Below are 20,554 nucleotides of genomic sequence, written 5' to 3' on the forward strand. Positions count from 1 at the left end.
CCTGCATACAGGTTTCTCAAGAGGCAGGTCAGGTGGTCTGGTATTCCCATCTCTTTCAGAATTTTCCACAGTTTATTGTGATCCACACAGTCAAAGGCTTTGGCATAGTCAATAAAGCAGAAATAGATGTTTTTCTGGAACTCTTTTGCTTTTTTGATGATTCAGCAGGTGTTGGCAATTTGATCTCTGATTCCTCTGCCTTTTCTAAAACCAGCTTGAACATCTGGAAGTTGACAGTTCATGTATTGCTGAAGCCTGGCTTGGAGAATTTTGAGCATTACATTACCAGTGTGTGAGATGAGTGCAATTGTGTGGTAGTTTGAACATTCTTTGGCATTGCCTTTCTTTGGGATTGGAGTGAAAACTGACCTTTTCCAGTCCTGTGGCCACTGCTGAGTTTTCCAAATTTGCTGACATATTGAGTACAGCACTTTCACAGCATCATCTTTCAGGATTTGAAATAGCTCAACTGGAATTCCATCACCTTCACTAGCTTTGTTAGTCCATGGAATTCTCCAAGCCAGAATACTGGAGTGGGTAGCCTTTCCCTTCTCCAGGGGATCTTCCTAACCAGGTCTCCCACATTGCAGGCAGATTCTTTACCAGCTAAGCCACAAGGGAAGCCCAAGAATACTGGAGTCAGTAGCCTATCCCTTCTCCAGTGGATCTTCCTGGCCCAGGAATCAAACCGGGGTCTCCTGCATTGCAGGCACATTCTTTACCAACTGAACTATGAGGGAAGCCCTTGAAGCCCTGTCCTTTTCTTAAATACTGTCTTCTTAACATCCCACGACCTTCTACAACAGTACTTCAGCTCCAATACTGCCTCACCTTTTATTATTTTACCAAATAATGAGATACGGGTCTTAAGTGCCCTTCCACCCTGAAGCTGTGTCCTCAAGTCTAATTTCTAAAACCATCAAAAAGGTTGAATCGTGCTCCTTAAGACTTACAGCTGTGGAGGTGCCAGGCAAGTTGCAGACTCACTCTGTATCTCATTTGGCTGCAGTCCAGCCGGGTCACCTTCTCCCACAATAACGTCTGAGACAGGAGACGTTACACTTTTACTAATTGAAATTTTATTCCTCAATGAAATATTTTTAATTTTGCATCTGGAAGACAACTTGTTTCAAGTTCAAATGAATTTCTGAAACCCTGCCCAGTGAAAACTTACTGCAGTCAAGCTGCTCCAAAGTCATGGAATTTCAAGCTCATATTTCTTTTGTATGGCTTTTAGACAAAAACAGGATTTGCATTAAAGATGTCTGTATGGAGATACAGTGAAAAGTCATACTTTTCTAATCTTCCTCCCTTTTTTCTTACTGTTTTGACAGGGAGAATTGAGCATATCTGAGTTATAATTTTCCCTGTAAGACAGTTGCTGACTAGAAATTAACTTACTGCCAATCCAGGCAGCGTTACAGAGGTCCCTGAGGGCCTTGTCACCCCCTTAGGTTTAACTTCGTGGGGTTGTGCAGTCACTCCTTTCTTGGATAACACATGCGCATGCATGCTCAGTCACTAAGTCGCGTCTGACTCTTTGCGACCCTACGGCCTGTAGCGCACAGGGCTCCTCTGTCCGTGGGACTTTTCCAGTAAGGATGCTGAAGTGGGTCGCCATTTCCTAAGCCAGGGTATCTTTCCGACCCAGGGATCGAACCTAAGTCTTCTGCGTCTCTGCATTGGCAGGTGGGTTCTTTATCACTGAGCCACCTGGGAAGCCCAGATAACATAGTGTTGTCTCTCAGTTGCTCAGTCGTGTCCAGCTGTTTGCAACCCCGTGGACTGCAGCACGCCAGGCTTCCCTGCCCTTCACCATCTCCTGGAGCTTGCTCATACTCGTGTCCATTGAATCATGATGCCATCCAACCATCTCATCCTCTGCCGTCCCCCTTCTCCTCCTGCCCTCAGTCTTTCCCAGCATCAGTGTCTTTTCTAATGAGTCGGCTCTTCACATCAGGTGGCCAGCGTATTGGCGCTTCAGCTTCAACATCAGTCCTTCAAATGAATACCCAGGATTGATTTCCTATAGGATTGTCTGGTTTGATCTCCTTGCTGTATCTCAAGCAAGGGACTCTCAAGGGACTTGAGACTCTAAAGAGGGACTCCCAAGAGTCTTCTCCAACACCACAGTTCAAAAGCATCAGTTCTTCAGCACTCAGCCTTCGTTATGGTCTGACTCTCACATCCATACATGACTACTGGAAAAGCCATAGCTTTGACAATACAGACCTTCGTGGGCAAAATAATACCTCTGCTTTTTAATATGCTGTCTAGGTTTGTCATAGCTTTTCTTCCAAAAGATAGCAAGCAGAGACAAGGAAACTACTAGAAAACTATGCGTTGGGCTATCTTGTCATCAGCTCATCTCTCTCTAGTTATCTACAAATCCTGTTAGATTGAGGATAAGGTACAGTGAGTGAATTCCACTGATTTAACACTCCAGTGATTCATCTTCCTCAGTGACTTAAAGTGGGCTCAGTGGGCTATCTGCTTTCCTCCCACACTTCTTTAGCTCACTCTTTCATCCCTTGGATTCCTGACACCATTTCTAAGATCAAACTGTATTTTTAATTCAGCACTTGATTGGTAAATCCCACTTCTGACACTAGCCAAATATTTCAGAACCCATCATTATGCCACTTGCATCTCAGATTGATTGCAGACTGACAGTAAGAAATCCTATGCTCAAAGTTAAAATTTAAATCCAATTTCTGATTCAATTAGCAAAAGCCATATAATTGTATAAGAAGCAGGATGGCTATGCAAATCAGAGTGGATGAAGCCTTTCAGTCTCTTTCTTTGGCTGCCAGAGTCCTTAACGGGGCTCTTGAAGCTGCTGGTGAAACGATGCATGAAATATTGGCCCTTGCTGAATCTGAAAAGTTCAATTCCTACTATGTCCTTGTTGTCCTATGTAATAATTCCTGGATAATGTACATTGACCATCAAATCCAGATATTTTAAAAGTCTACAAAATTTGTTCTCTCTTGGTCCTTGAACCAAACTCAGCATCAGCAAGGCCCCATCTTAATCTAAATGGAGAAAATAGAATCTTTTTCTGGCTTTTTGGGAGCGTACACCTGCCTCCAGGTTTCCTGCAGTCCAGAAAGCCCATTCTACTGCAGTCCCAGTTAAGAGACCTGGTCTGCACCAGGTGTGGTGTCTTTTCTGCTCCTTACTTTCCCAGACTTCATACTTTATTTTGCTTCAGTATCTTATTTTGGAATTTCCCTTTTGCTTTTCAAAAGGTTTAATTGTTCACTCAAAAATGGCTCAAATTAAATCACTTTGCATCTACTCACATATTCAAAAATCATTTTTTAAGCATCCATGTTCCAGTCAGTAGCCCCTATGTGGTCTATTAAAATAGTTTATGAACAATTGAATCCCCTGTCTTGTAAAGCCATGTGCCTCTTCATCCCTTTCTTTTGTACATGTAAAATTACATGTACAAAAGGACCAAATCTCCTCTTGGAATATATTGAGTTGGCCAAAAAGTTTGTTTGGGTATTTCTGTAGCATTATATGCAAAACCCAAATGAACTTTTTGGCCAACCTGTTAAAACATGAAGAGATTCCCCTGGTCTTCCGGGTGGTCTAGGATTAGATGCATCTAGGTTGATGCATCAGTGATTTGCACACATCCCATGAAAATGTGGAGTCTGGAGGTTTTTGTGACAATATTGGCATTGAGCTCTTCTTCTCCCATGAGCAGTTGGAACTGGATTTCCTGATGGACCATCTGTGTTTTACACAAATTGTATTCTGATCCAATTTCCCCGGAAGGAACAAAGACAAAGTATAGGGCAAAAGAGAAGCTATCAGACATGCAGCAGATCTTCTAAACATCCTTTCTGGTCTCAGTGGATCTATTTATAAGATGCATCCACCCCATAAGCCATGGAAATCTAAACCAGCACCTGGCTGGCTCCAGCTGCCAAACAAAAACGCCCAAAGGATAATGCAAAAAGATGCTTGAGTACCCAGCCTGTCTTTGATTCATGTGGTACTAAATCCTCATACACATTGAGACCAGGTCTCTGCGCATTCTCCTACATTACTAACCTCTCCCTCACCACCTGTACCCAACAGGTAAGCAGTTGCCACCAATTCCAACCCCTGTTTCTGAATCCATCCTTCTCTGCCATGGCTACCACTGGTTTTTTCCATCTCTTGCTTCAACAAATGCAGGCACGTCTTTTTCTTTTTAATTTATCTTATTAAAGTATAGTTGGGCTTCCCTGGTGGCTCTGGAGTGAAGAATCTGCCTGCCAATGCAGGGGATCCTTCCTGGGTTGGGAAGATGCCCTGGAGGGAGAAAAGGCTACCCACTCCAGTATTCTTGCCTGGGAAACCGCATGGACAGAGGAGCCTGGCGGGCTACAGTCCACGGGGTCTCAAAAAAGTCAGACACGAGTTAGTGACTAAACAACAACAGAGTAGTTGATTTACAGTGTTGTGTTAATTACCACTGTACAGCGGTAATTAGTGATCTAGATATATACACGTTTACTTCCCTGGTGGCTCAGATGGTAAAGCGTCTGTCTACGATGCGGGAGACCCGGGTTCAATCCCTGGGTTGGGAAGATCCCCTGGAGAAGGAAATGGTAATCCACTCCAGTACTCTTGCCTGGAAAATCCCATGGACAGAGGAGCCTGGTAGGCTACAGTCCATGGATTCGCAGAGTCGGACACGACTGAGCGACTTCACTTCGCTTTCATATATATATATTATATTCTTTCCATTATCATTAATCACAGGATACTGAATACAGTTCCCTGTGCTACACAATGAGTGTGTGTGCGTGCTCAATCATGTCTGACTCTTTGCAACCCCACAAACTGTAGCCCACTAGGCTCCTCTATCCCTGGGTTTTCCCTGCTAGAATACTGGAGTGGGTTTCCATTTTCTCTTCCTGACCCAGGGATTGAACCAGTGTCTCCTGCACCTCCTGCAGTGGCAGGCAGTTTCATTACCACTGAGCCACCTGGGAATCGGCTGTGCTATACAGTAGGACCTTATTTATCCATCCTATATATAAAAGCTTACATTGAAGACACTTCTTAACTCACCTCCCTACATCCCAGGGAGCTCCACTACAATCCATTCTCCTCGCTGCTTCCAAAAGGGTCTGTTTAACCCATAATTCCTTCATTAATTCCTAAGTGAATGCAGGGTAAGCTGTTTTGTACAGAAAGGCAAAACAAAACAAATCCGCCTTTGACCTGCTTCCCTCCTTCCTTGCTGGCTTACCTGCCCATTATAATCTAGCAATTCCTACCTCCTTGAAATAACACTCTACTGCATCCTGACATCCTTACTGACTCACACTGTTCCTTTTGAACCTCGTGCCCTTCTCCTTCTTTGTCTAGATTAACTTCTACCCATAGTTCGAGGCTTCTCTTGGGTGTTCTAATATCTCTCTGGGAAATCTTCACTAATCCACTGTCGCCTCGAGATCGAGAAACATCCTTGTGTGTTTCCCTGGCACTCAGTGGTTGCGCACACCACCATTGTATTGCAACAACACTGCAAACTTATGAAAGGCAGAGACTGTGATGTCTGTTATTGGTGCATTTTTTTGTTACGAAATAATCCAGAGATACAAAATATAACGATTAAATACTTACCACTCAATTTAGGAAGTAAAACATGGCTGGTGTAATTATAACCCTCTGTAAAGACTGTCATTGTCATCATTTATTTATTGTCAGTTCTGAACAGAACTCCTGGCCCATAATTAGCATTCAAGGGGTATTTGTTGAACTAAGGTGTATAATATCAGAAGGATGATGTGCCATGTTATGTATTACTTTTTACTTCTTGGCTCTGCTAAACCTTAGTTGTCCTGTAGCACGTAGGATCTTAGTTCCCCATCCAACCTGTCTTCTGCATTGGAAGCACAGATTCTTAACCACTGGACCACCAGGGAAGTCCCTAGGTATTCTCTTTGGACATGTGCTTTGAGAAAGTTTCCAGCCACGTAGACAGAGTGGCAAGGGTCCTGAGACAGTCACCACACCCCCTGTTTTTTCTCCCTTGAAACCAGGGAAATGTTTGGAAAAATATTATTCCTGGGTGGGGTCAAAAACCTTAAGCCAGTGCAAAGCTGACTGGTTCACGGAAAATAACCCTCAGCTTTGCCCTTTTTTATCACCAAACTCCAGACAAGATCCATCTTAAACTATCAGGATCTCCTCCCCCCAGAGCAGTTGTGGGCTCTCCAGACCACACAAAAATGATGATGAGTCTGACTTGCAAAATATCAGGACATGTTAATGACCGCATGGAGCCTTTCTGCACTTGGCGGCAGAAACAAGGCTTCCCAACTTTAGGTCTCAGGAGGAAACTTCTCAAATATTTGAATAGCCTCTGCCTTTGCTGACATCACAAAATCCCCTTTGGCAGTTCAGTCCCCTGCTTCCAGCGTGACTACCTGCATCGCACAATAAGTGACAGGAGTGTTGCCAGGAGAAGTCGGAGGAACAAGCCTGAAAACGCAAACTCCCAGTTCAGAGGTGCTTGATTCCATCTGGTGCTCTTAAGGGATTTTGGAAATCACGTAACAATGGCCTGACTGTTTTCAATATTCTGGCACTTAAAGGTATCACAGAATACAAATGAACTTAATCTCCGAAACAAAAACAGACTCACAGACATAGAGAACAAACTGGCTGTCAAGCGGGGAGACAAGGGGAGGGATGGACTAGGAATTTGGAATTAGCAGATGGAAACTATTATATACAGAATCGATACACAACAAGGTCCTACTGTACAGCGCAGAGAACCATATTCAATATCCTGAAATAAGCCATAATTTAAGAGAATATGAAAAAGAAAGTATATATATGTATAACTGAACACTTTGCTATACAACAGAAACTAACACAACATTGTGAATCAACTATACATCAATAAATAAATTTTTTAAAAAGGTATCACATAAACCCGGGCGAGCCTTAAAGAAACACGTTTTCTATAAAGGGTCAGAAAGTTAACATTCTCAGCTTTGCAGACCATATGGCCTCTGTCACAAATCCTCGGCTCCATCATTGTAGTGGGAAAATAGCCATAGACAATATATAAACGCAGGAGTATGGCTGTGCCCAATAAACTGTTATTTATGGACAGTAAAATTCGAACATCATGTAATTTTCGTGTCATTAAACATTATTATTTTAATTTTATCAACCATTAAAAATTGTAAAAAACCATGCCCAGCTTGCGGGCAGAGACAGAGGGTCAGATTTAGCCTATAGATCATAGTTTACTGCCTCAATACCTAACGTGAAGGGCTTTCCTAATGGCTCAGTGGCTAAGAATCCACCTTGCAATGCAGAGGACACAGGTTTGATCCCTGCTCAGGGCCGACCCCACATGCTGAAGGGTAACTAAGCCCCTGCACCTAGGGCCCGTGCTCCACAGCAGGAGACGCCGCTGCAGTGAGAAGCCTGGGCACTGAAACTGGAGAGGAGCCCCTGCTCCCCGTACCTAGAGAAAGCCCATGTGCTGCAGCGAAGACCCGGCGTAGCCAAAAGCAAATACATAACTTTTAAAGATACCCAGCATGCTATCCATGAAACACCAAAGGACATGAATTCCACCTATGGTAAATAATAGAAAGGTGAAGAATGCATACCAAAGGGAATCCAAGTTCTCACTGGAGGACTGTAACACATTTACAGGTAAGAAAATGCAGCCTCTCAGAGGGACAAAGGGGAAAGAAATCCAGACCACTGCAGGCAGTCAGCCCCACAGGGAGGCGTACACTCACATCGATTCCATCGAAGTATTTCTCTTTTTAAACCTTTCCTGGGCTCCTCAGCTCTCTTGTGTGTGTGCTCAGCTGCTTCAGTCGTATCCAGTCCTTTGAGACCCCATGGACTGCATCCTGCCAGGCTCCTCTGTTCATGGGATTCTCCAGGCAGGAATAGTGGAATGGGTTGCCATGTCCTCCTCCAGGGGATCTTCCTGACCCAGGGATCGAACCTGAGTCTCTTAATGTCTCCTGTGTTGGCAGGTGGGTTCTTTACTACGAGCACAACTTGGGAAGTCCCCTAACTCCCAACAAATGCTAAGTATCATTTCATTTCTCTAGCAGTTTTCTCTCACCCCATATTTTTATCAAATCAGGCTGAAATGGATTATTCCGCTGATAAGACCTCGATTTTGACAAGTTATAGCACTGGGTATTTTATATGCATGCTATGAAATATCTTAATGACTGGAAATTAAATCAAATTTGTCCAATTAAGGGAAGAAAGTAAATGATCATTTTCATGATAATTCTTTTTTTTTTCATTTTTCCCATTTAGATAATTAAGCTTAATTAGTATAAACTACTACCCAACTCCTGGCTGGATTAGTGTTGTCAGACTCTAAAGACCAGAAATTTGTTAAAAAGTTGGCATGAGTTCCCTCCAGATACATTAGTTCAAGGAAGTGCGGGTGCATTGGTGGTAAATATTCATAATTTCCATCACGTAGGGAGGCTTCCCTGGTGACTCTTCGGTAAAGAATCCCCCTGTCCCCCTGCCAATTCAGGAGACAGTAAGAGACACGGGTTCAATCCCTGGTCTGGGAAGGTCCCCTGGAGAAGGAAATGGAAATCCCACTCCAGTGTTCTTGCCTGGGAAATACTATGGGCTGAGGAGCCTGGTGGGCTGCAGTCCATAGGGTTGCAGAGTCTGACAGGACTTAGCAATTCAACAACAGCGGAGAACTAGGATCCTACATGCCCTGAGGCAAGGCTGAGAAAATCTAAAAAAAATAAAAATAAAAATTGCCAGTTGCCCTCCAGTGTAGCTGTACAAATTTACTTTCCACACAGATACCTGTTTCTTCCCAACCTCACGAAAAGTTGGTTCATCTGACACACCAGTTTTTGCCAGGGAGCATGAAATGGAATCTCAGTCTTGTCCTTTCACTTCCCACTTGTGACACTGGAGCATCTTTTCAAGTGTCTATTGGCCATTCATCTTGTTCCTTGCCTTTTTATGTAGTGTGCTCTTTGGGTCTTTCTTTTTCTCATGGATTTGTGGGAGGCCTCTGTATTTTCTGGATACCTTTGTTCATTATATAGTTGGTAAATATCTTTTCGAAGTCTGCTTCTGACTTTTGTCATGCTGATTTAGTTTTAAATGTTGCAAAGCAGTCTTTTTATGTTTCATGCTTTTTGTACTGTTTCAGAAACTGCATCCTAGCCAACACCATAAAAATAATCTTTTGTGTTTCATCTTTAAAATACTGCTGTTTCATATTCATGTCTTTAATCCACCCAGTGTGTATTTTTGCACAGTATTCTAATTTTATTTTTTGTTATTAGTATTGAGTTATCCTAACATGTTTATTGATCTGCTCATCCCTTTTCAGCATACTGATTTTGAATATGAATTTCCTGTTTACATCTGGGTCCATTTCTAAGTGTTTCACTCACAGTTCTATTTATTTACCCAAGAACCAATTTCACATTTTTAACTAACATTACTTTGCTGCTGCTTGAGTCGTGTCTGACTCTGTATGACCCCGTGAACTGTAGCCTGCCAGGCTTCTCTGTCCATGGGATTCTCTAGGCAGTAGTGCCAGAGTGGGTTGCCATGCCCTCCTCCAGGGGATCTTCCCAATCCAAGGATCAAACCTGGGTCTCCTACGTTGCAGGCAGTCTTTACTGCTGAGTCACCAGGGAAGCCTTAACATAGCTTTATAAGGAAACAATTTCTGATAGAACAAATAAATCCCTCCAACCTGTTCTTCACAGTTATCTTTGCCACGCTTTACCTTTTGCTCTTCCGTATAAATTTTAGAATTTGATTGTCAGGATTGTAAAAGAAACCCATTTATTTATTTTGGAATTGCATCTTCAGGTTATTGGTAATACAGAGTCATCCACTCATGAACACTACATTTGTTTGGGGTTTTATTTATGCCCTTTAGTAGTATGTTACAGTTTTCACATCAAGATTTTGCATACCTTATTTATTTATTATTGCCTGTCTTATGATTATTGTTGATATTCTAAAGTAACTTTTAAAGTAACTCTTTTTTATATGCTAAAGCACAGAAGTGCCGTTTTATTTCCAAAGTTGATTTTGTATCCAGCAAGCTTTTGTTTAACACACTAATGAGTTCTGTTATGTGTATAGTCTCTTTGATTTTCTATATGGAAACTTAGATTTTGATGATAATATCTTTATTGTTTCCTTAACTATCTGTATACAGTTTATCTGTTTTCCTTGACTTTTAGCCTTTGATGTTCAGTTGCTCAGTCGTGTTCTACTCTTTGTGATCCCAGGGACTGCAGCATGCCAGGCTTCCCTGTCCTTCACCATGTCAAATTCATGTCCATTGAATCCATGATGCCATCCAACCATCTCATCCTCTATCGCCCCCTTCTCCTCTTGCCCTCAATCTTTCCCAGTATCAGGGTCTTTTCTAATGAGTCGGCTCTTCGCATCAGGTAGCCAGAGTACTGGAGTTTCAGCTTCAGCATCAGTCCTTCCAATGAATATTCAGGATTGATTTCCTTTGGGATTGACTGGCTAGCTCTCCTTGCAGTCCAAGGGGCTCTCAAGAGTCTTCTCCAACACCACAGTTCGAAAGCATCAATTCTTCAGCATTCAACCTTCTTTATGGTCCAACTCTCACATCCAGAGATGACTACTAGAAAAACCATAGCTTTGACTATATGGACCTTTGTGGGCAAAGTAAGGTCTCTGTTTTTTAATACACTGTCTAGGTTTGTCATAGTTTTTCTTCCAAGGGCAAGTTTCTTTTGATTTCATGGCTATAGTCCCCATCTGCAGTGATTTTGGAGCCCAAGAAGACAAAACTTAGGACCTTTGTATAATATTGATGAGACAACATGAATAGCAGTCATGCTTGTCTTGTTTTCTCTTTTTTTTAAACTATCTACTTTATAGGACTATAGTGAGAATTTATTTATTTACTGCAGTGAATGGCATGTGGAATCTTAGTTCTCTGACCAGGGATCAAGCCTGGGCCCCCTATTTTGCAATCGCAGAGTCTTAATCACTGGACTACCAGGGAAGTCCTCCTTGTCTTGTTCTTGATTCAAAAAAGAATATTTTAGTATTTCACTAGTAGACAGATGTGATGTTTGCTTTGGTTCTGCTATAGATACCTATGATCTGGTTAAAAGAAATCTCATTTATTTATAGTTTGCTAACAAACTAAGTTTTCGGAAATTTTGTGCAACTTTTTTGATGATTGTATTATTTTACTTCTTTAATCCATTAATGCAGTAAATTATTCTCACAGATTTTTCTAATATTTAACCATCCTTGCATTTCAAAGATAAACATTTCTAACTGATTGAAATTCTAATTGAAACAATTCTAACTGCATTTCTAATTGATCATCATACATTTATCTTTATATATTAAGTTCAGATTCTTTAAAAATATTTGTCCATTATATACTGCCTCACTAATAACACTAGTCTATCTACTTTTCAGAACTTAGCCAACCCGGTAAAAAATAATCATAATAATAATAATTAGGCATCTGTGCTCCGACTCTTCCTAGGAGAGATCCCAGATCTCTACTCTGACGATGAGGTCGAAAACATCATAAGCAACGTGAGAAATGAGGTCAAGAGCCAAGGTCTGGTTGACAATAGAGAAAATTGCTGGAAGTTTTTCATAGAGCGAGTCCGACGGCAGCTGAAGGTACGAGGGTCAGCTGCTCAGGGTGCAGAGGACAAGAGATGACTCCCAGGAGCCTCTGCGGACATGCTGGACACAGCAGTCCTTATCGGCCACTTTGGGAGTTGGGGGTGGGGAGGTTGCAGTTCCCTTCTGATCCCGAGCACCTGTGCGAGGACACTCTTCTCACCTGTCGCTTCAAGGGCAGCAACCTGCCTCCTGCAGTCCCAGCATTCCTTTTTTGCTAAAGAGTTTTAGATTGGAGTGTAATTGCTTTACAATGTTCTGTTAGTCCCTGCTGTACAATGAAGCGAATCAACTGTATGTCTACATATACCTCCTCCTTCTTGAGCGTCCCTCCCACTCCACCCCCCATCGCAGCCCTCAGATCATCGCAGCGCAGAGCTGAGCTCCCCGTGCTAGACAGCAGCTCCCCGCAGCTCTGCGTTTTATGCATGGTGTGGGTGTGTATCGGTGCTGCTCCCGCGCTCTGTCCCCTCCTCTCCTTCCCCTGCTGGCTCCATGTGTCCAGTTCTCTACGTCTGCATTTCTCTTCCTGCCCCACAAACAGGCTCACCAGTACCATTTTTTAGAGTCCACATATATGCTTTAATATACAATATTGGTTTTTCTCTTTCTGACTTACTTCACTCTGTATGACAGACTCTAGTAGGTCCATCCACATCACTACAAATGACTCAGTTTCCTTTTTTACGGCTGAGCAACATCCCATCGTATACGTGTACCGCATCTTCTTTATCCGTTCATCTGCTGATGGATGTCTAGGTTGCTTCCACGTCCTGGCTGTTATAAATATTGCTTCAGTGAATACTGGAGTGCATGTGTCTTTTTCAATTACGATTTGCTCAGGTTATGTGCCCAGGAATGGGGATTGCTGAGTCGCAACGTTCCTAATCCCTTGGCTAGAAAGGCTGGCTAAGAGTTTACAGATATTGTCTCTGTTGATATGCCTCCCGATGTCCTGAGAAATAAAGAATCCAAGGCTGTGTGGATCTCTCTCCAAGTACCTTCTGGCTTCTCCCCATCTTTCTGCCTTCTCAGGTGACTCTCTGCTTCTCCCCGGTGGGGCCCAAACTGAGGGTCCGCAGCAGGAAGTTCCCTGCCATCGTGAACTGCACAGCCATCAACTGGTTCCACGAGTGGCCGAAGCAGGCCCTGGAGTCCGTCAGCCTCCACTTCCTGCAGAACACGGAAGGCATTGAGGTGAGAGGGCAGAGGAGACACCCCTCATGCTCCGCTCCACCTCAGGGAGCGAGGAGTCCCCTGTCCGGCCCACTGAGCCCAGTGGGCAGTCACCTGCCGTCAGCATAGCCAGGTGACCTCTTTATTTCCTGCCATTTGATTCTAGACCACAGTCAAGCCATCAGTTAGCAAGTTCATGGCTTTCGTCCACACAAGTGTCAACCGCACCTCCCAGTCTTATCTGAGCAACGAGCAGCGCTACAACTACACAACACCCAAATCATTCCTGGAGTTCATCAGACTCTACCAGAGCCTGCTGCGCAGGAATGGGAGGGAGCTCAGGTCCAAGATGGAGCGGCTGGAGAACGGGTTGCTGAAACTCCACAGCACCTCTGCCCAGGTAAGCAGCATCCTTCCAGTCCTCCTGTCCACAGCAGGCTCGGAGGGAGGGAAGGGCAGCCCCTTCCCAGAGAACGGAGAGTCACACTCTGAACACCAAGCACGGTTCTCCAGAGGCCCCAGTGTCATCAGAACAGTGCCTGTGGTGCCTGAAAAGCTTTATCAGAAGTCCAAGCTCTTGTTCTGTGCTGTGTGCTACATCTCTTCAGTCGTGTCTGATTCTTTGCGACCCTATGGACTGTAGCCTGCCAGGCTCCTCTGTCCATGGGATTCTCCAGGCAAGAATACTGGAGAGTGGGTTGCTATACCCTCCTCCAGGGGATCTTCCTGACCCAGGGATCGAACCTGTGTCTCTTATGTCTCCTGCATTGGCAAGTGGGTTCTTTACCACTAGCACCACCTGGGAAGCCCCAGACTCTTGTTCAACTTATCCAAAAGAATCTGGTCGAGGAACACAAAGGCAAAATACATACACACACTGAGGAGCAAAGAGAACAAAGAAGCAGTTTGTTCAGGGCAGAAGCAGAAGTTACACACTCAAAGAAGAGTTCAGGCATGCTCAGAGTGAGGGGTACACCACAGGGTTTGTTGATCCCCCTTTTATTTTATTTTTAGCCCTTTGACTAAGTGGGGTCTTTCTGATTAGGGGTGGAACAGTCATTGGGGGAAGGTCAAGGAGTGGCCTGGATTGCACCAGGTGGCATCAGCTACCATGGTCCTGTCCATTCATCTCCTGACGTCACTATGCCTGCATTCAAAGAGATGTTTTCCCTTCAGTTCTACGTACCAGTCAAGCACCACACCTAGAAGGTCGTACAGGGTCATCAGCAACCTGTGTGTGTTTTTATTGGAATATAATTGCTTTACAATGTTGTGTTAGTTCTTGCTGTACAATGATGTGAATCAGCTGTATGTATGCATATACCTCCTCCTTGCTGAACTTCCCTCCCACTCCACCCCCCATCCCAGCCCTCAGATCATCACAGAGCATCAAACTGAGCCCCCTGAGCTAGACAGCAGCTTCCCACTAGCTGTCTGTTTTATACGTGATAGTGGATACACGCCAATGCTACTCTCTCAATTCGTCCCAGACTCTCCTTCCCCCACTGTGTCCAAAAATCCATTCTCTATGTCTGCTTCTTTACTCCTGTCCTACATTTTTATTTGCATGTTTTCCACAGTTTTCATGGTTGATTTCCTTGCTCAGATGCTCCAAGGTTTCTGTTTTAGATGCCACTCCTCCAAGCATCATGGCCTCATTAAAAGCAAAACAAAAAGGTGACGTTTTGTTCACTCTTTGCGACCCCATGGACTGCAGCACACCAGGCTTCCCTGTCCTTCACTATCTCCCGGAGTTTGCTCAGACTCATGTCCGTTGAGTCACTGCTGCCATCCAACCATCTCATCCTCTGCCATCCCCTTCTCCTCCTGCCCTCAATCTTTCCCAGCATCAGGGTCTTTTCCAATGAGCTGGTTCTTCACATCAGGTCACCAAAATGTTGGAGTTTCAGCTTCAGCGTCAGTCCTTCCAATGAGTATTCAGGGTTGATTTCCTTTAGGATTGACTGGTTTGATCTCATTGCAGCCCGAGGGACTCTCAAGAGTCTTTTCCAGGTGACATTGACTCTGCCTAAATGCCTGGTCCTGTCTTTCCTGCCTCACCATGAGCCTGGGCTGAGCTCACTCTTGCTGGAAGTGCACACCCTCAGCTTCAGTTTGGGAGGTTCCCTCTCACGGATACCAAAATCCTTGGAAATACTCCCTTTTTTTTCTTTATCACATGTTCATTTTCCTCTACTTTCTTTTAGTCTCCTACCCACAGTCTCTTCGTCTTCAAAATCCAAGGAGTTGAATGGCTGGGAGCAGTGGTTGCAGGGTTAGGCCAATTTTCTTTGGTTTCTTGCACCTTACGATGTTATCTATCAAAGAGCCTTTGGAACCGAATTTCTTAAACAAACGCTGTCTAATGTCATGCATTTTCCTCTATGCTCCTAAGTGGTTATACCTCAGAAGAAGGCCCCTGTCATCCTGTCCTTGTTTTATTTTTCTACTTACTCTTCCAAATGGAACAAGTCCATTTCAGTTAGTTTACCACTGGAGAACTGTGGACAACTCTGGCACCTCCTCTGCCCTGCTAATACCCATCAGATACTGCTGGGCCCTTGATGGCCCTTCTTTGTTCTCTGTTTACCAGCAGCAGACCCGGCCTCTCATTAAGGTGGTGGAATTCCATGCATTTTCACAATTAAACTAGCATTGTAATCAGTTTAATTCTTGAGCAGGGCATGTTTTTGCAGATTTCTGAGCCTTTCATTTACTGTCATTTTTTTAGAACTCTGCCTTCGGAATAGCTCTGTAGAACTTCCTCCTGACTCGTCCTTTTTCTCCACTTTTTTTTTCTTTTCTTAAATTTTTTTAACTTTTTAATTTTTATTTTTAAAATTTGTACTTATTTATCTATTTATTTTTGGTTGCACTGGATTTTCGTTGCTGTGCACAGGCTTTCTCTAGTTGTGATGCACGGGCTTCTCATTGCAGTGGCTTCTCTTGTTGCAGAGCGAGGGCTCCAGAGCACAGGCTCCGTAGTTGCGTCGCACGGACTTAGTTGCTCCAAGGCACGTGAGATCTTCCCAGACCAGGGATCAAACTTGTGTCCCTGGCATTTTCAGGTGGATTCTTAACCACTGAGCCACCAGGAAGCCTTCCACTTCACTTTCTCGATTCATATACATAATACATCTAAAGGATTGCAGTTTATTCAGTGGGATGCAGTCAGCCCTTGCAATCTATACACATAGGATTTTTCCGCTCAGGGAGTTTTCCTCCTGTGATGAGGTTTTGCTCATTTGGTTGGGCCTTTCCTACAGGAGCAGTGATGAACTGGAAGGGTTCTTTGCACTTCATGCCTACTGTCTTCTCTCTCATTGGTTTCCTTCCCTTTGGCCTTTTCCTCTACATTCTAGGAAGTTTATCCTCAATGATACTAATCGAATTGTGGGCAATATTGCTTCTGCTTCTTACGCCTCCAGCAAAGACTTTAATTATGCTATTACATTTTCAGTATCCCCACAGTATCCCCTCATCTCATCTTTTTCCCTTTCTAACACTGCTTTTGTATTTCAGCCTATTTTTCTGCAACCGTATATCACAGGAACCATTCTACTGATGATGCGAAACAGCTTTCTTGATGTCTTCTCTAACTCCAGTCATGGGTCGTTTTTCAGTTGCATTGTTCCCCTTAGTCTTCTAGATGCTATTCCTTCCTTAGTTCTGTATTTATGTAAAGGCCTTCTTACCCCTGTGTTTACCTCCAGGCATGATGAGATCTATTCAAACTCAGTGTTTGTCAACAAATGTTGTGTGACAATTATCTGCAATGCTGCTCTCTTTCTACTAGTATTCTTGGAACCAAAACTCCTTCTTAGAGCTACAGTTCAAAGCAGCTTGGGGTACACAGTGTCCCCGGCAGCTTACTTGGTCATACCTTTGTTGCAGTCTTCTCACCCCAGTCACTTTCTTATTCTCTCCATCTCGGAGCCTCTAGAAAACAGAGTAAGCTAGACTCCCAGAATGCCGTACTACCGGATTTGTTTTGCCATCTCTCACCTCTTCCTCTTCCTGTCTCCCCCTGCCCCACCTACAGTGCCCTCAGAACATCCTGTATCCCCAATCGCCCCTGCTCTGCAAAACAGCCATCTCTCCTCCGGGAATTGCTGATCAGTCTACACAAAGGACCACTGCTGGGGAACCATCAGTGGGACGTTCACAGAGCAGCACCCAGTGTTCCATCTTGTACCAAGCCTGGGTGTCTGAGCAGACAATGAAGACAGTCTGTTCTCCTTCTTTAAGCAGTCTCTTTAATATGAAGAGGCCTGATTATACCATTAGGTGAATCCAGCGCTCTGCCTACCATCAGTGGAGAGTCCTCCCATGTCCTGGCATCCTTCCCTGTCCTCCCATGTTTGTTTCTTCTCCTTCTGTTTTCTCTACTTCAATGAATAATATGTCTATCTACCCAGTTACCTAGCCCAGAAACTGCAATGTTTTATACACCTCCTCTTCCCTCACTGCCCACATTTAAGCCTTAACAGCTTCTACAGGTTTTCCAAGCACCTCTCAAGGGCATGCCTTTCGCTGTGTCCCCTATCTAGACACTTCTTACCTGGATTATTTCAATAAACTGAACCTTCAAGTCTCTTACCCACCCCAAGCCCACTTCACCCATATCCTCTCGTCTCAGCCAAAACCTTCAAAGTCACCCCCGACCCTGCTCATGTCTCTCTTTCTCTCACTATCCACACCTGGTGCATCAGAAAATCACGTTGGCTCTAGCTGCAAAGATGCCTAGAATGCCATTGCCTTGCACCTCTTGCTACCACCCTGATCTGAGCCACTGACACCTTTTCTCCTGGGTAGCCACAATACCCTTTCACTAGTTGTCTGCTTCCCTCTAATAGTCTGCCATCAACTGAGCAGCCAGAGTGATCGATTTGTTTATTTGTCTATGCATTTTGGGGTCTTCATTGCTGCATGCGAGCTTTCTCTAGTGAGTGAGTAGTGAGTAGGGGCGACTCTCTAGTTGGGGTGCTTTGGCTCCTCGTTGAGGTGTCTTCTCTTATCGCGGAACACGGGCTCTCGGGTGTGCAGGCTCAGTAGCTGCAGCTCCGAGGCTCTAGAACACATGCTCGTTAGTTGTGACTCTTTGGCTTGGTTGCCCTGCGGCATGTGGAATCTTCCTAGACCAGGGATCGAACCTGCATCACCTGCATTAGCAGACAGATTCTCAACCTCTGGACCACCAGGGAAGTCCCCGAGCGATCAGTTCAAAGCAGAGATATGTCACTTTTTCGCTCCACCGCCTAAAATAGCCCCTACTTCCCTCATTACACTGAGTCTCCTTCCCAGCCCTGTCCTGTTAACTCTGAGATCTCATCTCCTACTGCCCCATCCCCGCGGCATGCCCCCTTAAACCTCACTGCGTCTCTGTCCTTTCCTCAGACACTCCAGGCCATTGTACCAGCTGTTCGCCTCCCTGGAATTGCTCTTCCCTCTGACATCCCCAAGGCTTCCTCTCTCATCAGCTTCAATTCTTTATTTCAGTGTCACCTTCTCAAGGAGTCCTACCCTGTGACCTCATTTAAAATTGCAGCCCCCACACCATTCCTGAGCCCCTTATTCTGCTCTACTGTATCTTTCCCCCATAGGGTTTACCCAAACGGCAACCCACTCCAGTATCTTGCCTGGGAACTCCCATGGACAGAGAAGCCTGGTGGGTTAGAGTCCATGGGGTCGCAAAGAAACAGACACAACTTAGCGACTAAAGAGCAACAAACATGTTATATGGACTTCCCTGGTGGCTCAGTGGTAAAGAATCTGCCTGCCAATGCAGGAGACACATTTGATCCCTGGGTCAGGAGGATCCCCTGGAGAAGGAAATGGCAGGATTCTTACCTGGGAAATTATGGAAAGAGGAGCCTGGCAGGCTACAGTCCATGGGGTCACAAAGAGTCGGATACAACGTAGTGACTAAACAACAGCAACGACATATTATACAATTTACTTATGTTTATATTTTGCTGTTTATCTCCACCTGTTGGATTCAAGCTCTATAAGAAAAGGGATCCTTGTCTCTTTTGTTGGCTGATGTGTTCCAAGCACCAAAAACAGTGCCTGGATGGAGCAGGTACTCAATAAATATTTGTTTAATGAATTAATAACATTCTACCTAGTCTCCCTAACTGTATTCTGGCAGCACTCTCTACCAGCACTACCCAATAGAAATAGCCTGCAAGTCATAGTCGCAAATCTAAATTTTCTAGAGAATTCCCTGATGGTCCAGTGGTTAAGACTCAGTGCTTTCACTGCTGTGGGCCCATGCGGGGGGCGCTCCGCAGAGAGAGAGAGAGAGAGAGGCAGTGGAACTTCCCTCAGCAAAGCCGAGTGGTCCCGAGGAGAGGACAGCCTGCTGTCCGCCAACCCAGCCCCTCGGCGAGCGAGAGACAATCAGACGCGACAGGGGTTCCGTCTGAGCAGTTTCGCTTTATTGCCACAAACTCTTGGTTTATATAGGCAAGCAAGGGGGTTCGGTGAGGGACCTCCCATAGTTGCACCAATCACGTTAAAGGTCAAATTATAATATGCCATAGTTACACCAATCACATTAAAGGTCAAATTATAATATGCATATAAGGTCAAGTCGTCATGAGCTTAACAGGAGTCTGTGGTAATCACACACTATCCACGTGTATGGAAGTCGAGAGAGCCAATGAAAAACTTTAACATAGACCACGCCCCTATCTCTTCCGCCGGACGCCATCTTGGCTTCCAACCGCAAAAGCTAACCCCTTTTTTATAAGGTTTCCCACATAGGGCCCAGGGTTCAACTTCTGGTTGGGGAGCTGAGATCCCACAAACTGCAATACAGCCCCGCAGAGAAGTCCAAATTTGAATTTTCTAGTAGCTGCATCAAAAAAACTATAAAAGAAGTGGATTTTATTTTAATCATATATTTTAATAGTATATAACATCACATAATTTCAGAGCATTTTATTTAACCCAGTATATTCAAAATATTATCATTTCAACATGTAATCAATGTAAGAAAAATGTTGTTTAAAAAAGTTGCTCATAAAATATTTTCCCTGTTTTTCTATAAGGCTTTAAAAGCTCATGTATACAATTACACTTACAGGGCATCTCAGTTGAGACAAGCCATGTTTTAAATGCTTTCATCTGGAATGCTGCCAGAATACAGTCGGGGAGACTACGCAGAGAGACCAAGTAGAACACTATATTTTAAAGTACCGTTTAAGTGCTTATTAACCACGTGTGGCCGGTGGCTGCCCAACTGGACAGCACAGCTTCAGACCCACCTGTCTCCTGCTCTTAGGACTAATAGCAGTATTTCACCACGTATGCAAGAGAAGTGATCTTCGTTCAAACCTCAAGTCTGTGTATTCGCTTGAGGAAGCCTTAATGATCTTGGACATTGCCATTCAGATTCTCTAAACTTCTCCAAAACTTTTAAAGTTGCATATAGCTCCATTCTCTTCTTCCTCTTTTTGATCACACTGCACCCTGAAGTCCAACAGCACTATTTGAAGTTCTCCCCAAATAGTTCTCTCTCTCTCTCTCTCTCCACGGCTTGTTCACATCTCTGTGTCTTCACATATGTCCCTACCTTGTCAACTTATCACTGTCAGGACCTAAAAAAGTTTCCTACCCCCCTGCCCACAAGCCCTCTCTAAGCTCTGAGCAGTGTACATTCCCTTCTCTATGTCCCTTG

At 44.2% G+C, this 20,554-nt stretch overlaps 1 protein-coding gene across 1 annotated transcript in view; it reads left to right on the top strand.

The window, feature by feature from the left end:
• DNAH9 (dynein axonemal heavy chain 9) overlaps positions 1–20,554 on the top strand; it is a 286,201-nt gene that overhangs the window by 174,794 nt on the left and 90,853 nt on the right. Inside the window, exons 46-48 of the mRNA XM_052657972.1 lie at positions 11,549–11,691; positions 12,730–12,891; positions 13,037–13,270. Of these exons, the coding sequence (XP_052513932.1) occupies positions 11,549–11,691; positions 12,730–12,891; positions 13,037–13,270 (539 nt within the window). The remainder of the gene's footprint in view (positions 1–11,548; positions 11,692–12,729; positions 12,892–13,036; positions 13,271–20,554) is intronic.

This window comes from Budorcas taxicolor, chromosome 19 (genome assembly GCF_023091745.1).
Source record: "Budorcas taxicolor isolate Tak-1 chromosome 19, Takin1.1, whole genome shotgun sequence".
Taxonomy (NCBI): domain Eukaryota; kingdom Metazoa; phylum Chordata; class Mammalia; order Artiodactyla; family Bovidae; genus Budorcas; species Budorcas taxicolor.